Source organism: Sus scrofa, chromosome 3 (assembly GCF_054392235.1).
Source record: "Sus scrofa isolate SSC_HxYL_T2T_F1_AM1 chromosome 3, Sscrofa_HxYL_maternal_Yorkshire_Landrace_v2.0, whole genome shotgun sequence".
NCBI classification, from domain to species: Eukaryota; Metazoa; Chordata; class Mammalia; order Artiodactyla; family Suidae; genus Sus; species Sus scrofa.
The window spans coordinates 70,332,348-70,354,586 of record NC_139385.1 but is presented as its reverse complement, the minus strand read 5'-3'; the positions used below and the strand labels follow the sequence as shown (position 1 = coordinate 70,354,586).

General features: G+C 39.8%; 1 protein-coding gene and 1 long non-coding RNA gene across 3 annotated transcripts in view; one reads left to right on the top strand and one right to left on the bottom strand.

Moving 5' to 3' along the window:
- CHMP3 (charged multivesicular body protein 3) overlaps positions 1-16,656 on the bottom strand; it is a 72,370-nt gene extending 55,714 nt beyond the window's left edge. Inside the window, exon 1 of one of the 2 annotated variants that reach the window (XM_003354734.5) lies at positions 16,456-16,656. In XM_003354734.5, the coding sequence (XP_003354782.3) occupies positions 16,456-16,500 (45 nt within the window). In that variant the 5' untranslated portion in view covers positions 16,501-16,656. Of the gene's footprint in view, positions 1-15,977; positions 16,104-16,455 lie in introns of those variants that run through there. The other variant, XM_013995984.3, reaches the window with a different exon arrangement.
- A 62-nt stretch (positions 16,657-16,718) lies between these two features.
- Positions 16,719-19,846, top strand: LOC146404694 (uncharacterized). The gene is made up of 2 exons (XR_014841517.1): positions 16,719-16,877; positions 17,094-19,846. It is a non-coding gene; the product is annotated as an uncharacterized LOC146404694 (long non-coding RNA).
- Positions 19,847-22,239: the final 2,393 nt, after the last annotated feature.

Here is a 22,239-nt window from a genome sequence, read left to right as displayed (position 1 = left end):
CAGAAACACAAAAGAGGGCATCACTACTGATCCCATGGAGAATAAGATGATAATAAAGGAATATTATGCCCAATTCTATTCTCACGAATTTGGTAAATTACTTGAAAACCTACGAAAACTCACACAAGGAAAAGTAGATTATCTAAACAGGACTATTATTAAAGTAATTGCTTCAGTACTTACTAACTTCCCAAAGAGAAAGCACCAGGCACAGATGGTTTCACTGGTGAATTCTACCACAGATTTAAGGATGAAATAACAATGCTCTACAAAATCTTCAAGCAAATATAAGAGGAAATGGTTCTTAAATCATTTCATGAGGCCAACATTATCCTGATATCAAAACCAGATAATGACATTCATTATCTGGTTTTTTCTTGTCATTATCAGATAATGACAAGAAAACTAAAGACCAATCTCTCTCCTGAATATAGATGTAAAAATCGTCAACAAGATGTTAGCAAATTGAATGCAAAAATGTATAAAAAACAGTTATAAGCTACAACCAAGTGTGATTTATTCTAGGTACGTGAGGTTGGCTCAACATTCAAAAACCAGTCACTGTAATCCATCACACATCACATGAACTGACACAGATAAACCATCTGACAACATCCTAAACTTAGAATAAAAACTCTCCAGAAGCCTGAATAAAAGGAAAATTCCTCAATTAAAAAAAAAAAAACACCTGCAAACCACCTCACCCCAAACTATAGTTAACATAATAGTTAGTGGCAAGAAATTAGAGGCTTTCTCTCTAAGGTATGGAACAAGGCAAGGATACCATCTCTCTATTCCTATTCAACACTGTGATGAAGTCCTAGAGAACACAATAAGAAAATAAAGGCATATGCACTTAGAACAAAACAATTAAACTGTCTTTTTCTCCAATGAAATTTTACGTAAATATAAATATATATATATATATATATATATATATCCACACATATGTAAATATATATATATCCCAAAAATAATAAAAAAAAAATCTCCAAGAATTAACAAACAAGTACGGTAAAGTTAAAGCAATCCTGAGGAACAAAAACCAAGCAGGAGGCAGAACTCTCCCAGAAACCCACAGTAATCAAGACAGTGTGGTACTGATACCAACACAGACATACAGACCAATGGAATAGAATAGAGAACCCAGAAATAAACCAAGACACCTACAGTCAATTAATCTTCGACAAAGGAGGCAAGAATAGAAAATGGGAAAAAAGAGTCTTTTCAGCAAGTGGTGCTGGGAAAACTGGACAGCCACATGTAAATCAATGAAACTGGAACACACCCTCACACCATGCACAAAAATAAACTCAAAATGGCTGAAAGACTTTGACATAATACACCATCAAACTCCTATAAGAGAACACAGGCAAACTTATTCTCTGACATCAACCTTACAAATGTTTTCTTAGGTCAGTCTCCCAAGACAATAGAAATAAGAGCAAAAATAAACCAATGGGACCTAATCTGACAAGGTTTTGCATGGCAAAGGAAAGCATTGGAAAAAAAAAAAAAAAAAAAAGACAACCTATGGATTGGAAGAAAATAGTTCCAAACGATGCAACGGACAAGGCCTAATCTCTAAAATAAACAACTTGTACAATTCTACAGCAAAAAGCCAACAATCCAATGGAAAAATGGGCAAAAGACCTGAATAGACATTTCTCCAAAGAAGATATACAGATGGCCAAAAAGCACATGAAAAAGTGCTCAACATCACTGATTAGAGAAATGCAAATCAAAACTACTATGAGATACCACCTCACACCAGTCAGAATGGCCATCACTAATAAGGCCCCAAATAACAAGTGCTGGAGGGGGTGTGGAGAAAAGGGAACCCTCCTGCACTGTTGGTGGGAATGTGTAGTTTTCTAAGGTACCTCCATACTCTTTTCCACAGTAACTGCACTGTTGGTAGGTTGTTTCCATGTACAATTACTGTGGAAAAGAGTATGGAGGTACCTTAGAAAACTACACATAGAATTACCGTATGACCCAGCAATCCCACTCTTGGGCATATATCTGGACAAAACTTTCCTTGAAAAAGACGCATGCACCCATATGTTCACTGGAGCACTATTCACAATAGCCAAGACATGGAAACAACCTAAATGTCCACTGACAGACAGATGGATTAAGGAGATGTAGTACTACTCAGCCATAAAAACGAACAAAATAATGCCATTTGCAGCAACATGGATGGAACTAGAGACTCTCATAGTAAGTGAAATAAGTCAGAAAGAAAAAGACAAATACCATATATCATTTATATCTGGAATCTAATACACGGCACAAATGAACCTTTCCACAGAAAGGAAAATCATGGACATGGAGAACAGACTTGTGGTTGCCAAGGGGGAGAGGGTGGGGGAGGGAGTGGGATGGACTGGAAATTTGGGGTTAATAGATCAAACTATTGTCTTTGGAATGGATAAGCAATGAGATCCTGCTGTACAGCACTGGGAACTATATCTAGTCACTTATGATGGAACATAATAATGTGAGAAAAAAAAAGGTATATTATGTATGTGTGACTGGGTCACCTTGCTTTACAGTAGAAAATTGACAGAATACTGTAAACCAGGTATAATGGAAAAAAATTAAAGTCATTTTAAGAAAAAAGTATAGCAACGTTGGAGAAGATTAATAAAAGTTAACTGCCTTTCAGCAATATACCAGTAATAAATAAATGGCATCTGATATTTACCATAGCACTAAACAAAACACTAAAATACTCAGGTACAAATCTAACAGTATGTGGAGATCTATATGTAGAAAACTACAAAAATGTGATAAAAGAAACCAAAGAAAATAAATAAATGGAGGGGGAACGGATTAAGATGGCGGAATAGAAGGACTGGAGCTCAACTTCACTCCTAAAGACAACAAAATTCACAACTAAAGACTAAGCATTCTTCACCCAAATGGACCGGAAACCTTAAAAAAGATATCCAACTCCAGAAGAAAAAGAAGAGGACACATCAAGAGGTAGTAGGGGCAATTTCGTGATATAAACAACCCCACACCTCCCAGGTGGGAAGCCCCACAGACTGGAAACTAACTGGGTCACAGAGACTCACCTACAGGAGTGAGAGTTCTGAGCCCCACATCAAACTCTCACGTGTAGGGATCTGGCACTGGGAGAAAGAGCCCCTGGAGCACCTGGCATTGAAGGCCAGTGGGGCTTGTGCGCATTCTTGACCCCATTCTTAAAAGGCACACACAGGCTTTCACAAGTACTGGGTTCCATGGCAAAGCTAAGTCTCCATAGGAATCTATGTCACACCTGACTGCAGTTCTTGGAGGACCTCCTGGGAAAACAGGGGTGAATGTGGCTTGTTGTGAGGGAAGGACACTGGAAGCAAAGCTCTCAGCAATATTCAGCAGCTGTGCCTTTCTCTGGAGATGGCCATTTTGGGAAAACTTGGCGCCACCCATCAGTGCTGAGAAGGCCCTGGGCAAACAACAATCCAGGTGGGATCACAGCCCTGCCCCTCAGTAAATAGGCTACCTAAGACCCCTCAGGCACACAGCTGCCTCTAATCCCATCCAGAGACAAAGCCCCACCCACCAGAGGGATTAGAATCAGCTCCACCTACCAGTGGACAGGCATCAGCCCCTCCCATCAAGAAGCCTACAGCAAGCCCCCCATACCAACTTCAGCCACAAGGGCGGCAGACACCAGAAGTAAGAGAGGCTGCAACTCTCTTATCTGTAAAAAGGTCACCACACCAAAAACCTATAAAAAGAAAAGACAGAGAACTATAACTCAGATGAGGGAGAAAGGAAAAACCCCAGAAAATCAGCTAAGCCATGAGGAGATTCTCAGCCTCCAGGAAAAAGACTTTAGACTGTTGATGCTGAAGATGATGCAAGACGTTGGAAATAAACTGGAGGCAAAGATGGATAACTTACAGGAAACACTGAGCAAAGAGATACAAGATACAAAACTTAAGAAGAGATGCGAAATACAATAACTGAAATAAAAAATTCACTAGAAGCAGCTAACAGCAGAATACAGGAGGCAGAATGAGTAAGTGAGGTGGAGGACAGATTGGTGGAAATTACAGATGCAGAACACAAAAAAGATTGAAAACAAATGAAAGAGTCTCAGAGAACTCTGGGACAACGTTAAACGCACCAACGTCTGTATTATAGGGGTGCCAGAAGGAGAAGAAAGAGAGAAGGGGACAGAAAAAACATTCCAAGAGATAATAGATGAAAACTTACCTCACATGGGAAAGGAACCACTCACTCAAATCCAGAAAGCACAATGAGTACCATACAAAATAAAACCAAGGAGGAATACACCGAGACACATATTAATCAAACTGACCAAAATTAAAGACAAAGAGAAAATCTTGAAAAGCAGCTAGGGAAAAGAAACAAGTAACATACAAGGGAACCCTGATAAGGTTATCAGCAGATTTTTCAGCAGAAACTCTGCAGGCCAGAAGGAAGTGGCATGACATACTCAACGTGATGAAAGGAAAAAACCTCCAACCAGGATGACTTTACCCAGCAAGGCTCTCATTCAGATTTGAAGGAGAAATCAAAACCTTCACAGATAAGCAAAAGCTGAGAGAATTCAGCAACACTAAACCAGCCTTACAACATATACTAAAGGAACTTCTATAGGCAGAAAAGAGCAAGAGAAGGAGGAAAGAAAAAAGAGCAACAAAAACAAATCCAAAGCAATTAAAATGGCAATAAGAACATACATATCAATAATTACCTTAAATGGTAATGGACTAAATGCCCCAGCCAAAAGACATAGACTGGATGAATGGATACAAAAACAAGACCCATATTATGCTGTCTTAAAAAGACCCACTTCACTTCTAGGGACACATACAAATGGAAAGTGAGAGGATGGAAGAAAATATTTCATGCAAACGGGGATCAAAAGAAAGCTGGAGTAGCAATACTCATATCAGACAATGTAGACTTTAAAAAGAAGAATATTTTAAGGGACAACGAAGGACATTACATAATGATCAAAGGGTCAATCCAAGAAGATGATATAACAATTTTAAATATCTAAGCACCCAACACAGGTTCACCACAATATATAAGGCAACTGCCTACAACCTTAAAAGGAGTAATTGACAATAACACAATCATAGTCAGGGACTTTAACACCCCACTTACAGCAATGGACAGATCAACCAGACAGAAAAATCAATAAGGAAACACAGGCCCTGAAGGATGCATTAAACCAGATGGACTTAATAGATATTTATAGGACATTCCATCCAAAAGCAACAGAATACACATTCTTTTCAAGTGCACATGGAACATTCTCTAAGATTGATCACATCCTGGGTTACAAGTCCAACCTTGGTAACTTTAATTGAAATCATATCAAGCATCTTTTCCAACCACAATGCTATATGACTAGAAATCAACAACAAAAAAAAACTACAAAAAACACAAACACATGGAAACTAAACAACATGCTACTAAACAACCAATGGATCACTGAAGAAATCAAAGAGGAAATTAAAAAATACCTAGAAGCAAATGACAATGAAGATACAACACTCCAAAACCTATGGGATGTGGCAAAAGCCGTTCTAGAGGAAAGTTTATAGCAATACAAGCCCACCTCAGGAAACAAGAAACAGCTCAAATAAACAAGCTAACTTTACATCTAAAGCAGCTCAAGAGAGAAGAACAGACAAGACCTAAAGTTAGTCGAAGGAAAGAAATCATAAAGACCAGAGCAGAAATCAATGAACTAGAAACAAAGAAAACCATAGAAAAGATCAATGAAACAAAAAGCTGGTTCTTTGAAAAGATCAACAAAATTGAAAAACCGTTAGCCAGACTTACCAAGCAAAAAAGAGAGAGGACTCAAATCAATAAAATTAGAAATGAAAAAGGAAAAGTAACAACAGACATCACAGAAATACAAAGGATCATAAGAGACTACTATATGCAACTATATGCCAATCAAATGGAAAACCTAGAAGAAATGGACAACTTCTTAGAAAAGCACAATCTTCCAAGACTAAACCAAGATGAAATAGAAAAGATGAATGGACCCATCACAAGAACTGAAATTGAAACTGTGATTAAAAAACTTCCAACAAAAGTCCAGGACCAGATGGCTTCACAGGTGAATTCTATCAAACATTTAGAGAAGAGCTAACATCTCTCCTTCTGAAACTATTTCAAAAAAACAGCAGAGGAAGAGATATTCCCTAACTCATTCTATGAGGCCACCATCACCCTGATACCACAACCAGACAAAGATACCACAAAAAAAGAAAACTATAGGCCAATTTCACTGATGAACATTGATGCAAAAATCCTCAATAAAATACTAGCAAACCACATCCAACAATACATTAAAAGGATTATACATCATGATCAAGTGGGATTTATCCCAGGGATGCAAAGGTTCTTCAATATCTGCAAATCCATCAGTGTGATACAACACATTAACAAACTGAAGAATAAAAACCTCTCAATAAAAATAAAAATCCTCTCAATAGATGCGGAGAAAGCCTTTGACAAAATCCAACACACATTTCTGATAAAAACCCTTCAGAAAGTGGGCATAACGGGAACCTATCTCAACATGATATCTCAACCATATATGATAAACCCACAGCGAACATCATTCTCAATGGTGAAAAGCTGAGAGAATTCCCTCTGAGATCAGGAACAAGACAAGGATGTCTGCTCTCACCACTACTCTTTCAACATAGTTTTGGAAGTCCTAGCCACAGCAATCAGAGAAGTAAAAGAAATAAAAGGAATCCAAGTTGGAAAGGAAGAAGTAAAACTATCCGTATTTGCAGATGATATGATACTATACCTAGAGAATCCTAAAGACTCTACCAGAAAACTGTCAGAGCTCATCCACGAATTTGGCAAAGTTACAGGATACAAAATTAATACACAGTAATCGACGGCATTTCTATACACTAACAATGAAAGAGCAGAAAAAGAAATTAGGGAAGCAATCCCATTTACCATCACATCCAAAAGAATAAAATACCTAGGAGTAAACCTAAGGAGACAAAAGACCTGTACTCTGAAAATTATAAGACACTGATGAAAGAAATCAAAGATGACACAAATAGATGGAAAGATATACCATGCTCATGGATTGGAAGAGTTAATATTATCAAAATGACTATACCACCCAAGGCAATCTACAGATTCAATGCAATCCCTATCAAATTACCAAGGACGTTTTTCACAGAACTCAAACAAAATATTTTAAAGTTTGTTTGGAAGCACAAAAGACCCAGAATAGCCAAAGACATCCTGAAAAAGAAAAATGGAGCTGGAGGAATCAGGCTCCCGGACTTCAGACTCTACTACAAAGCAACAATCATCAAAACCGTATGGTACTGGCACAAAAACAGACATACAGATCACTGGAACAGGATAGAAAGCCCAGAATTAAACCCACACACCTACAGCCAACTCATTTATGACAAAGGAGGCAAGGATATACAATGGAGAAAGGACAGCTTGTTCAATAAGTGGTGCTGGGAAAACTGGACAGCCACATGGAAAAGAATGAAATTAGAACACTCCATAACAGCATACACAAAAATCAACTCCAAATGGATTAAAGACCTAGATGTAAGACCAGTCACTATAAAACTCAGAGGAAAACATAGGCCACTCTCTGACATAAACGACAGCAACATCTTCTCAGATCCACCTCTTGGAGTATTGACAATGAAAACAAAAATAAACAAATGGGACCTACTCAAACTTAAAAGTTTCTGCACAGCAAAGGAAACCCTAAACAAAACGAAAAGACAACCCACAGAATGGGAGAAAATCTTTGCAAGTGAATCAACTGACAAGGCATTCACCTCCAGAATTTATCAACACCTTCTGCAGCTCAGTACAAAAAAAAGCAACATCACCATCAAAAAATGGGCAGAGGATCTAAACAGACAGTTCTCCGAAGAAGACATACAGATGGCCGAGAAACACATGAAAAGATGTTCAACATCACTCACTGTTTAGAGAAATGCGAATCAAAACCACTATGAGGTACCACCTTACACCAGCCAGAATGGCCATTATCCAAAAGTCTACAAACAGTAAGTGCTGGAGAGGGTGTGGAGAAAAAGGAACCCTAGTACACTGTTGGTGGGATTGTAAATTGGTGCAACTGCTGTGGAAAACAGTATGGGGATTCCTCAGAAAACTTAAAATAGAACTACCATTTGATCCAGAAATCCCACTCCTGGCCATCTATCCAGAGAAAACCACGCCTCGCAAAGACACATGTATTCCAATGTTCATTGCAGCACTATTTACAATAGCCAAAACATGGAAACAACCTAAATGTCCATCGACAGAGGAGTGGATCAAGAAGATGTGGTACATGTACACAATGGAATATTACTCAGCCATTAAAAAGAACGAAATACTGGCATTTTTAGCAACATGGATGGACTTAGAAATTATCATGCTAAGTGAAGTCAGCCATACAATGAGACACCAACATCATATGCTATCACTTACAGGTGGAATCTGAAGAAAGGACAGACTGAACTTCTTTGCAAAACAGATGCTGACTCAGACATTGAAAAACTTATGGTCTCCAGAGGAGACAGTATGGGGGGGGTGGGATGTGCTTGGGCTGTGGGATGGGAATCCTGTGAAATCAGATTGTGATGATCATTATACAACTACAGATGTGATAAATTCATTTGAGTAATAAAATAATAAATGGAGAGATATCCCATGTTCATGGACTAGAAAATTAAATATTAAACTATCAGTTCTTCCTGACTTCATCTGTAGATTCAATGTAATCCCAATCAAAAGCACCAGAATCTATTCTGTAGATTTCGAATGGATTTTAAAGTTTATATGAAAAGGCAAGTATCCTGGAATAGCCAAGGTAACAGTGAAGTAAAACAAAGCTGGAGGATTACACATTACCCAATTTCAAGACAGTATAAAGCCACAGTATTTTAAGACAGAGTAGCTGGCTAAAGAACAGACACATGGATCAATGGAACAGAATAGAAAGCCTAGAATTAGACCCACACAAATACATGCAAATGATCATATAACAAATAGATATTCATTCCACAATGAAAGAAAACTAGTTTTTAAATGGCCCTAATTTTTTTTTTTTTTGGATACTCCTGCAGCACACAGAAAGTTCCCTGGCTAGGGACCAACACCACAGCAGTGACAATATCAGGTCCTTAACCCAATAAGCCACTAAGGAACTCTGAAACGGCCTAAATTCAAATTTTCCAATAGTGTTGATTAAGCTCAATCTCCATTTTATTAACATCCTAAAATAATAAATTTTACCTTACATTTATACTTGGTGAAGTATATCTATGATTAGAAGGCTCCAGTTAATTCACTGAGGCATGAACTCAAGCAATTCAATAACTATGCAAAAGGTAGCAACTAGCTAATAGAACAGAAAATCTTTCTTTCCCTAAATGTTAGCAATGGTCAGCAAAAAAGAACATATTTTCTGAACTTGGTCTTTAAGTCTCAGCTTAAATGCTACTTTGGAGGCCTTTCATGACCCATAGGATAAGTTAATCCCACTTACAGTATAATTACATAGAACCCTGTACCTCCTCTCTTCTGTAAACACTATATTAACTATGTTAAACTAATCTAATGATATATAATATACTGATATTAATGTGTATACACATTATAGGATGTATGCTCCAGAAGGTTAAAGACTTTTTTTTCCTTTTTAGGGCTGCACCTGGGGCATATCCAAGTTTCCAGGCTAGGGGTCGAATGGGAGCTGTAGCTGCAAGCCTATGACATAGCCTACGCCACAGCCAAGTGGGATCCGAGCTGTGTCTGCAACCTACACCACAGTTCATGGCAACACTGGATCCCCGATCCACTGAGCAATGCCAGGGATTGAACCTGCATCCTCAGGTGTACTACCTGGATTACTTCCCCCTGAGCCACAACTGGAACTCCCTCAAAGACCTTTTTTTATTCACTAACCCCTTGCACAATGTCTGGTACAAAGAAAAGGCTCAATAATTACCTGCTGAATTTAAATGCATGAAGTGTGTGTTGTGAGGAAACAGCATAAAATTTCTGTCATCAAAGGAGTTCCCCTGGTGGTGCAGTGGTTAATGAACCTGACCAGTATCCTTGAGGACACAGGTTCAATCCCTGACCTCACTCAGTAGGTTAAGGATCCGGCATTGCCCTGAGCTGTGGTGTAGGCCGGCAGCTATAGCTCTGATTCGACCCCTAGCCTGGGAACTCCATATGCTGCAGGTGCAGCCCTAAAAAGACAAAAAAAAATTTCTGTCATCAGAAACAATTTACCAAAATCTACAGAAACTTTCTATGTATGTCTTTAAATGTCAGAGATAAAAAGGTTCATAAAACCTGTCAACAATTTTTTTTAACTTACTAAAACAAAAGGGATTTTCCTGGAAGAAAAACTTAACCTAAGAGAAATGGGAAGAACCAAAATTATCCAGCCATGACCCAGATCAGTGGTTCTCAACCTGACTGCAAACAGAAGTCACCTGGGACACTCGATACCAATTTAATTAGGCTGGTAATAGAGCCCAAGTGATAGGCAGTACTTAACATTTCTCCAGGTAAATCTAATGTTCTGTTAGTGTGAAACAAAATCCTGTAAGAAAGAGTTCGAGAAACTGTATCAAATCAAACAAGTCTCATAACTGTAAAGATCACTACAATAAACAAGAAACTGAAAACTGATAAAAAGGAAAATTAATAAACCTTTATTTACAACCAATGGGGTTGGGGTAACAAAAGAATTTAGAACTTTTAAGTTAAACTGAACATAAGCAAAAAGTATGATATAAAGAAGTCAAATTGTAAATTAGATAGTATGCTCTGAAAACCACAAGAAATCTACAGAGAGTTACACACTATCAAGATATATACTTTATTCAAATGTATTCATAGAGTCTACTCCATGTCAAGCACAGTAGGCATAGGAAACTAAAGTAAGAGCCATTTCCTACAAATAGTGTGGAAACAAAGGTAAGTGAAATGGAAAACAAAATGACTGAATGTCTTCATCCTTCACTGAAATTAAGAGGACTGAAGACTTAAATATGGAATGCAAAACTGTTTCTTTAAAGAAGACAATATAGAATAGCTTTATGATTTCAGATTAGGAAAGGATTTATTAAACAAGACAATAAAAAGGAATTAAGGAACAGACATCTATAACGAAATTAAGAATTTTAATTCATTGTAAGATACCACTTAAAGGAGGGAAAAGGTCAGAAATTTGGAGAAGACATTTGTAACTGTATAAATGATAATTAAAAGCATTGATAAAGACTTAGTATCCAGAATATATAAAGATTTCCTAGGAATGAATATCTTTTCTCTTTCTCTTGAGGGCTGTACGTGCAGCATATGGAAATTGCTGGGCTAGGGGTCAAATTGGAGCTGCAGCTGCCGGCCTACACCACAGCCACAGCCAATCTGAGCCGCATCTGCGACCTACACCACAGCTCGAGGCAATGCCAGGTCCTTAACCAACTGAGTGGGACCAGGGATCGAACTTGCATCCTCATAGATACTAGTTGGGTTCATTTCTAGCAGGAACTTTTTTTTTTTTTAAATTCAAGTCTCAATTTTGTATCTGCAAATCCACAGGATGAATTTGCTTCTGGATGTTACTTCTTCAAAGACCTAATTTGTTTCTGGCAAGCATCTAGCCTAAGAACATTGGCAACTGATTCTTCATTAACCCTAATGAATCCAATTAGTGATAGGGGTAATTTGAAACTGGACTTCAGTCTTTGTAAAGGCCAGTTTATTTCCAGCTGTTACTACTAAGGCGTATCCTTTCAGAGTTCCCACCAAAAGCCCTGGAAACTTAACTGGCTCCCTCGTCCTTCATGTACCCTGAACTAAAATTTTTGAACACCCTAACCACAGGGTCTCTCAATAGCTCTTGTCAAATTTTCAACTTCTCAACACTGCATGAGAAATCAAAGGATCTCTTTAGGGGGAAAAAGTGGTCCTGGTTCCTCTAATCTATGTTCCACCCAAACATATCCTGCATTTGCACTTCATTTTGCTTGTAATGCCTCCCCTTGCCTAATCTTACACCAAGCCATCCACCTGGCTAACACCTCTTGTGAAAGGTCCCAGATAGCCTCCCTGACCAGGTCCTCTTCCCTACTCTGAGCAGTTAATCACGCCCCCCACTGTGACATCAAAGATCTTGTACATACTTATTGCTCTTACCCTAAAATACAAGCATTTGTTCACGTTTCTTCCAAAACTTGGTATATTCTTTGAAGTTGTCATCCAGTGTCTTATTTTCGCAAACCTGGTGTCCAACCCAATGAACACTAAAATATCCCAGTAAATGTTTGGTGTATGAATTTAGTGAATGACACTTTCTCTTCATCTCCATCTCCCTTTCTCATTTTCCTCTCCCTTTGGATAGCATCTCACAACAATGAATCATGACTCAGTCTATGGGTATTAGATTTCAGAATTGTGATGTCATAAAAGGCAATTACATACTCCACCCAAAGGCTAAATCATCAAAGTCCTTAAGTAAGGATAGCACACTTTTCCAGCAGAACCTCAAGTCCAAGAGAGGAATCTCTTTCAAGCAGAATCTCATGTCCTTTTGATTCCTACTGCAAGACATTCTAAGGTCTCTAAATGGATTATAAGGCTCCTCATCCGCAGCCCACCCAATCTGGTCTTAAATTGACACTTTAAGATAGAACAAGTTTCACTACTAAGATGTCTCCATCAAAGTATCTGAGATGTCTGGGGGCAAAGACTTTAGTCTGTCAAGCCCCTTATACAGCTAATGTTTCTTTGAAGTATCCCTTGAAACAATGCCCATCTTAGGACTTGACTGTTTTTTTCTGGGGTTTTTTTTTTTTGTGGGGGGGTGGGGTTTAGAGCCGTGCCTGTGGCAAATGGAAGTTCCTGAGCTAGGGATCAAATTGGAGCTGCAGCTGCCAGCCTACACCACAGCCACTGCAACGTGGGATCTGAGCGGCATCTGCAACCTACACCACAGCTTATGGCAATAGCAGATCCTTAACTCACTGATGGAGGCCAGGGAATTGAACATGCATCCTCGTGAATACCAGTCAGGTTTGCTAGCACTGAGCCACAATGGGTATTCCCAGGACTACTTGATTTTGAATCTTAATCTTATTGAGATACTCATTCACTCAACATCGCACAACATTTATGTAGCACCTACTCTGTGCTCTGGGACCACCACCCATAACATGTTTATATTACTTGACCTGACGACATGGCCCAAATGACAAACCATGATGGTGTGGCATGGCTGCATCTGGCCCCTGCTTATTCTGTGCTGGCACTGGGACCCACACATCCTCATCTTCCAGCCTCTGGTATAAGGCACACTATAAATTTATCTTTTTTTGTTTTTGTTTTTGTTTTTGTTTTTGTTTTGTCTTTTCTAGGGCCGCACCTGTGGCATATGGAGGTTCCCAGGCTAGGGGTCCAATTGGAACTGCAGCTTCCGGCCTAGGCCAGAGCCACAGCAATTCGAGATCCGAGCTGCATCTGCAACCTACACTACAGCTCATAGCAACACCAGATCCTTAACCCACTGAGTGAGGCCAGGGATCAAACCCACAACCTCATGGTTCCTACATGGATTTGTTAATCACTGAGCCATGACAGGAACTCCCTATAAATTTATCTTAACTCAAGAGTTGCCCAGTTGACTCTATAACATTAGGTCAATTCCTTTAACTTTTTCCTTTAACTCTTCTCCCTGCCAACATTATCTTGATTTTTTTAAAGTATTCTTTTCTGGGCTTTTATAAAGTTGAACTTATCAATTTTTCTCCTTCTCCCTCTTAACAAAATGCCAAACTAACTAAAACTAAAATGTCAGACATTGCTTGTCTTCTTATTCACATATTGTTTCTCAATACTTGTGTTTCCACTGCTCTACAGAGGAAAAAAGTATTTCTCATTCCTGCTTTATTGGCACTTCCTGGAATTACAAATTCAATGCCAAATAACTGGCAGGTGACAAAATACGTTCCTTGGTCATAAATCACAAAGTATAAAGAGAGCTTGGTAGTAGCTGAACCTAAAGTAAACAGAGATGCTCTTCTGACAAATTAGAACAAGACATAATCAGAATTCAAAGGGGAGCTTGGAGTACTGTGAAGGGGGCTTGAAGAAAATTGTGAGCAGGGTATTTCCAGAACCAGTTAAAGTAAGTAATACTAAAAATCCTATTAAATAGCTAAGAAGCAATTCACAGGTGGGAGGTGTGTGGAAAATATGATAGTGGAGCCACATCATTTCTAATCACACCAGTCTGAGGAAATCACTTCAACCTCTGAATGCCCAATCCACATAAATTGTTTTCTTTTGCTTTGTTTAAGGGCCGCACCTGCAGCATATGGATGAAGTTCCCAGGCTAGGGGTTGAATTGGAGCTGCAGCGCTGGCCTACACCACAGCTCAAAGCAACGCCAGATCCTTAATCTTGAGTGAGGCCGGGGATAGAACTTGCATTCTCATGTATACTAGTCAGATTTGTTACTGCTGAGTCACAAAGGGAACTCCCAAGAGTTGTTCTTGAAATGCTTATCTTACTTTCTAGACGCTAAGTTCCTCGGCTTTTTATTTCATCTTTACAATATTCCTCTAGCAGGTGTATTTAAAATAACCAAATCTCATGCATCAACCCTGTGATTTTTAGGTGTTAATTTACTTTACCAGGTAGGTTACCCTACTCAAGAGTTATACTGACATCAAGCTCTTAGCAATTACATCTATCATTTAAAGTAGTCTTAAGTGCTATACAAGTAATATATATATATACTAGAGATCAGTTTAAATAGTAATGAAACTGTTTTCCCGGAATCTTCTCACTTTATGAAATGGCAAAGCCAAGGCCAAACATTGAAGGTAATGGTCTTTCCTAGCATCAAAAATACACTTCTACAATAATAAGCACCTTAGAATATATATATGCCACCAAACATGCATCTATATAATGCTCTAGAGTTTGCATAATAATGCACACACTTCTACCTCATTTAAGCTCCACAATGTTTATTTTTACCAGGGAGTAAAACTGAGTAAGTTGCCTGAAGGAGCTAATATCTATTATTCAGAACCAATAATTAACATACAATTGACATCAACACATGTATTATGTGCCAGTATGATGTACTATATTGGGATTTTTTTGTTTTGGCTGCGCCCTGGGCATACAAAACTTCTGAGGCCAGAGATCAAACCTGTACTAGAGCAGTCACCCAAGCCTCACTACCAACAATGCCCTATCTTTAACCCACTGAGCAACCAGGGAACTCCACATTGGTTTTTAAAATCTGCCTGCCAGAGCTGAACAAGTGAGATCACTTCTTCAAAGATTTTAGGCTTTTTTTCCATTATGTATAAGTCTAACCTGGGTACTGTAAAGCTTCTGACACTTTAACATAAATATTTACCACTGGCGCTCTTGTCAGAATTAACGTTATGATTCAATAGATCTTAGACAGGAACCAAGATTTTTTTAACAAGCTGCCAGGTGATGCTGATGCTGCTGATGCTGTTGGTCTGCACTTTAGAGGGTTGTAGAATATATAATTTATCCTAACTAGCACCAGTAGCTAAAACTTATCATGCTTTCGCCTTCAGTGAGTCCGAAGTGATACTATTATATTCCTGCTTGATATCCAAGACTGAGGCACACAGAGATGAAATTTCCTTAGATCACAAAGCTGATTATGTGGAGAACCAGGATTCAAAGTTAGGCACACTGCCTCTGCAGGGCACTCTCAACCGCTCCACAGTATCCCGACGTGATCTCAGCTGACAGGCAGATTCAGAACTCTAAGCCAGGTCCAGAGTTATTATCTTCGGTACCACTCTTCGAAGTGGGGTCTGGGCTATGACTGTGCGGTTGGTGTCAACATAACGTTGTTGGGAAGCGGAATGAGAACCAGAGCCTACCTCTCAACACGCCGCACTGTGTGGGGAAAGGGCGGCAAGCGCCTATACCGCTCCGTGATCGGGAAGGGGGTCCTCGAGGACAGCTCACCTGCTACGGGCAGGTACGCCCATGCCCGTGGGCGGACTGAGGGGGGCGGGGCCTGCGCCCGGGATAGGTTCCGGGAGGGACGTACCAACGCCGGCAGAGGAAGGGGTTCCAGAGGCCAGGACGGCGCTGCTGCCTCCGCGCCCCGTGCCGAGCCTGCATAACTCTTAACCTAGCCCTCGGCTCCTCTGCGGAGCGCTGTGGTACAGAGGTTTTCTTTCGCCACAACTGGCTCCTAAGAGACTTCCTCCGGCCCCTCGACCGAGTGGGAGGCCCCGGAAATGGGGGCCGAGCGGTACCTGGCCAGCCGCGGGGAAAGAAGGTCCAGTCCACCACCAACTCCACTGAGCCCTTACAAACCCACCCACTCAGTGCCGCCGCCGTAGCCCTTACCAGCTCTTTGGGCGGCTTCTCTTGGGTTTTACCAAACAGCCCCATGGTGAACTGAACTCGTCTTGCCCCTTCCGGCTCTCCGTTCCCTGCGCCCAGGCAGGTCACGGGCAGCCGCCTGGGCGGGGCGGGTTAGGGAAGAGGAGGCTGGACGCCCGGAGTCGGGAGCGGCCGCTGGGGTCCTGGTGCGCATGCGCCGAACTCATGCGCAGATTTAGGTCGGCGGAGTCAACGCTGAAAGATTGACGCGATTGCGCACTTGCTGGGAGGGGATTTGCTGACCCACGTGACGAGTTAGCTGTGTTTTCTTAGGCCTGGGAGGTGATTCCTCCGAAAGATGCGATTTTATTGACTGCACCTGGTGATTACAGCTGCGTTGCTCGCGCTGTATTGTTGCGCCGGAATTCTTTATCTTTACCAACAAGGTACTTTTACAACCACTTTCCGAACAGCTTCACCCTTCTGTCCCGTAGGTACCTTACTTGTAGCAAGGCAGCAGTGACCTCTTCTTCCTCCCGCCGGACCTTCTCCTTCCCTATGTTGTCTCTGCCATCACTAAGTCACTAAACCTGGGTATCATCTCTTCTCCACCTCTTACCAGGTCCCAACAACTGTAACTTTTTTTTTTTTTTTAACTCCAGCCTTCTAATGCCAAATGTCACAGCTTTGTGCAGGCCATCGCCATTTCCAACGTGGATGATTCCTACCAGCCATTTGTGTGTGTGCTTGTGTGGTCCTTCAATCCACGCAGACCATAACCTTAATCAAATTCTCAAAGGAATCTGTGACGAAAAAGGACTGGTCGCATTTTACTGGGCAGCCTGATTGAACCAACAATTACTTCCTTTGCTGATGGTGAAGCATCCACTCATTTAGTGCCTCAACCCCAACTCCCATCTCTGGTGGGAATGGAAAATGATACAACCATTCTGAAAATATTTTAGCAAGTTGTTTAAATAATAAACGTTTATCTCAAGCCATTCCACAGCCAGCTATTTATCCAAGAGGGGGGGGAAACACGTCCTTACAGAGACTTATACAAGTATCCTTATTTGTAATTGCCAAGAAATGGAAGTAATCCAAATGTCCATCTCAACAGGAGAATGGATAAAATAATTGTGCTAGATCCGTACAGTGGAATACTACTTGACAATAAAAAAAGAAACTGTTGATACATGCAACAGCATGGGTGAATCTCAGAATAATTTTGCTGAGTGAAAGAAGCCCCCCCAAAAAAGTGTACATTCTGTATGATTTCATTTATGTGACGTTTTACTAAATGCAAACTAATCTATAATGGCAGAAAGTAGATTATTGGTTGTTAGGAGACAGGGGTTGGTTTCCCAAGAGGTGGCAAAGAGGGATTACAAAGAGACATAAGGAAAATTTGGGGGGTGATGGATAATATGTTGTTTGTGGGGGTGGTTTCACACATATATGCAATATCAAAAATTGGACACTTTAACATAGAAGCAACCTAAATGTCGAACAGAATAGATAAAGAAGATGTGGGGTGTGCATGCATATGTGTACACACACACACACACACACACACACACAAAATGGAGTACTACTCAGCCATAAAAAAAGAATAAAATAATGCCATTTACAATAACATGGTTTGACCTAGAGATTATCATAGTAAGTGAAGTAAATCAGACAAAGACAAATATTATGTGATATCACTTATATGTTGAATCTAAAAAAGTGATAGAAATGAACTTAGTTACAAAATAGAAATAGATTCACAGGCAGAAAACAAACTTATGGTTACCAAAGGGAAAAGGCAGGGAGGGATAAATTAGGACTTTGGGATTAATAGATATACATACTACTATATATAAAATAGATAAGAGACCTAATGTATAGCATAGGGAAGTATATAAAATGTAATAACATACAATGTAAAAGAATCTGAATATAATGACATAGACATATATATATAATTGAATCACATTGCTGAATACCTGAAGCTAACAGAACATTGTAAATCAACTATAATTTTTAAAAATGGACATTTTAAATATGTACACTTTATGTCAACATACTTCAAAAAGTTCTCTTAAAAAATAGTAGTACATGTTCATTATAAAAAGTAAAACCTCCATTCTCACTTCCTCGGAGGAAAAGACCTCAAACTATTTATAGTTCTAATATTAAATAGTTGGTGTGGGACTTCACATTGTGGCTTAGCGGGTTAAGAACCCAATTAATTAAGAACCTGGCCTCACTCACTGGGTTAAGGATCCAACGTTCCTGCAGCTGCCCCACATAGGTCACAGATGCTGCTGGGATCCCACATTGCTGTGGCTGTGATGGAGGCTGGCAGCTGTAGCTCTGATTCAACCCCAGCCTGGAACTTCCATATGCTTAAAGCGCAGCCCTTTAAAAAAAAAAAAAAAAAACTAAATCAACTATAATAAAAAAAAATTTTTTTTAAGTTGGAGTGAATCCTTTGAGACCTTTTCTTTGGAAAATATATTTTCATATATTTTAGTTATTTGGGATATTATATATATTGTTTTGCAATCTCCATTAAAAATTTTTACATAGACTTTCACTGATGTTAATATCTAGAGCTGAGGGATTCCAGTGCAGGAATGTACTAACATTCATTTAACCATTTCCCTATTGTATGACATTACCTGGTTTCAAATTTTACCTTTTAATAATAAATATAAATACACTTTAAATTTTTTCAGTACTACCAATATCTTCCATACAGATTGTAGTTTGAACTACCAACTATGTAGTTGGAAGAGCACCCTAGTCCAAATCCTAACAATGAATATTATTAATCATTTATGTTTTTGCCAATTTAAGGGTATAATATATTGTTTAAACTTTTCATTTTTATGGTTACTAATTGAGATGAGCATCTTTTTTTGGCTACTTGTTGACTATTTTAATTTCTTCTGTGAATTGCCTCTTCATATTCTTTGCCTACTTTCCATTGAACTGAGAGGTGAGAGGACACTGAACTTCCAATTAGCGATCAATATTTATCAAATGCCTGTTGTTTGTCAGGCATTCTAATAGGCTCTAAGAAAACCACAATGAACAGGAAAAAGAACCTCACACAATCTGATGAGAAGGGCAAGTACCGAACAATGGTGATAAATAAAATCGAGGGAGTTACAAAAGTGTCACATTCTGACTATAATAACATGGTGATCGTGACTCTTCCCTGAGCATATTTTGCTTATTGTGCTTCATGTCTATTGGCACCATTTTTTTGCAATGGCATTTGTTCACTTTATGTCTCTGTCACATTTTGGTAATTCTCACAACATTTCAAACTTTTTCATTACTACTGTATTTGTTATGGTGATCTGTGATCTTTGGTGTTACTCTTTCAAAAAGAATACAACTGCTGAAGCCACAGATGATTATCGTTTTTTAGCAAACTATTTTTTGTATGTACTTTTTTTTGACACAATACTGTTGCACACTTAATAGACTATAGTATAGTGTAAACATAATTTTTACATGTTCTGGGAAACCAAAAAATCCGTGTGACAAGCTTTATTGCATAATTCACTTGATTGCAGTGGTCTAGAACCAAACCCACAATAACCCCAAGATCAGCCTGTATAAGCTGAGGCCTGAAGGATGAGGTAGCAGAGAGATGAAGAGTTTCCAGTGCAGATGATAGCATGTGCCTAAAAGCCTTCCCAGTTACTGGGTGGGGGTTCTTGGCCAAAGGCATTTCACTTCCTAAAGCTGCGCTTGTTCTAAAGTTGGTCAAGGACAGAAAGAGTGTGGGGGAAGTTTAGATTTGACATGTGGCCTCTCGCTGAAAAACAGAGCCCATAGCTGCTGACAGAGCCCTGAAAACGCATCAGAGCAGCTGCTTCTCAGAAACTGAAAGGGTCCCTGAGCCCCTTCCACATGTCTTCCAGGCTCCAGTCTTAGAGCAACATTTATTCTCTCTCCATGTCCTGATACTGCCTTGGCATTGAACAAAACTGTGGCTGCAGCCGTAATCTGTCCTTCCTGCATGGACCTCAGGAAGCATGCACCGGATCCTGCCCCCTGCTAAGACTCACATCTGAGGGGTGGGCAGAACTAAGTGAGCAGGCATTCTAGCTCTCTGCTCCTGCCAAGCACAGCAAGTGTTTAACAGGATCACACTCCCTCGCCATATGTTCACAGAGGCATTTATTCACACCCATTTTTAAAGGTTTTATGTGCATTCTCCTCTTGATCCTTGAAAAATATTATAAATGCATAGCCTTGGCTTGAAAGGTGCCTCAATGCCTGATGCTTTAAGTATTTCCCTGAATTTGAAATGAAAAACAGAAAGGACTGTTTTTCCTACATTCCTCAGATTTTGCTCATTTCAGTAAGCTCTTGGTGAGTTTCCTGGCTCACAGCTGTTCGCCATTCACCAGGTAGACTGCTAAATGGAATGCTTTGGGCCAGAAAGTTACAACCAAATCCTGGCAGGAAATTTTGACCTAATAAAAACAAGATACACCTTGTTTTATGCAACAGATGGACTCTGAAAATGTTAGATATACACTGACCTTTGGGAAAAGGAATTCTCTCCATGTGTTATATAATAATTTTGGAGTGGATTTACCTTCATTTCTAACCTTCAGGTGGGAGGAGCTCCTAACTACAGTTTATGACTCAAGATAAGGCAAAGAAAGACCTGGAGTCATCTCCCTCCCATTTCCAACTTCCCTCCACCAACCTTACAGTGAATCTTGTATCAGATTCCTAGGGCTGCTGTCACAAAAGATGACGAACCAGGTGGTTTAAAACAACAGAAATTTATCCTCTCACAGTTCTGGAGACTAAGGTGTCAAGGTGTCAGCAGGACCGTGTTCCCCTCTGCTATTCTGGTGGAATTATTCCCTGCCCTTTCGTAGGCTTGGTCATGGCCGCCAATCATTGGCTTTCCTCTGTTGGCCATTGCATTGCTCCAGCCTCCGCCTCTGTTGTTACGCAATGTTTGTATCGGTCAGCTTGGGCTGCTATAACAAAATATCATAGATTGGGTGGCTCAAACAACAGAAATTATTATTATTTTTTTGTCTTTTTAGGGCCATACCCATGGCATATGGAGATTCCCAGGCTAGGGGTCGAATCAGAGCTGTAGCTGCTGGCCTACACCACAGCCATGGCAATGCTGGATCCTTAACCTACTGAATGAGGTCAGGGATCAAACTTGCGTCCTCATGGATGCTAGTCAGATTCATCTCCGCTGTGCCATGAGAGGAGCTACCAATAGAAATGCGTTTTTCTCACAGTGCTGGAGGCTGGAAGTCCAAGATAAGTGGCAGCATGGTGAGGCTCTCTTCCTGCCTTGGCCCTCTCTTTGTGTCCCCACATGGTAGAAAGATCCCTTATGAGGTCCCCATCTCATGACCTCATCTAAACTTAATTATCTCCCAAAGGACCCATTTTCAAATACCATCACACTGGGGGTTAGGGCTCCTACACATATAATTAGTTAAGACAAGGTCGTATTGAATTAGGGTGAGCCCTTAACACAATGTGACCAGCATGCTTACAAGAAGAGGAAGAAATGCAGAGGGGAAAACGTTGCTTTGGACTGAATTGTGTTCTCCCTTATGTGGCTTTAAATTTATACTACTTTCATAGTGTTGGAAATCCCAAAGCTAGATGTTAATTTAAACTGTTCCTTGGTTGGTAACACCATGGATACCTGGCAGAAGAACTGTAAGCTCATTTTGAAGGAACATACTCCAAATGCAGGCACTGTAGTATTCCTACAGATTAAGATAAATAAAAATTATGAAATGCATAAGGAAACAA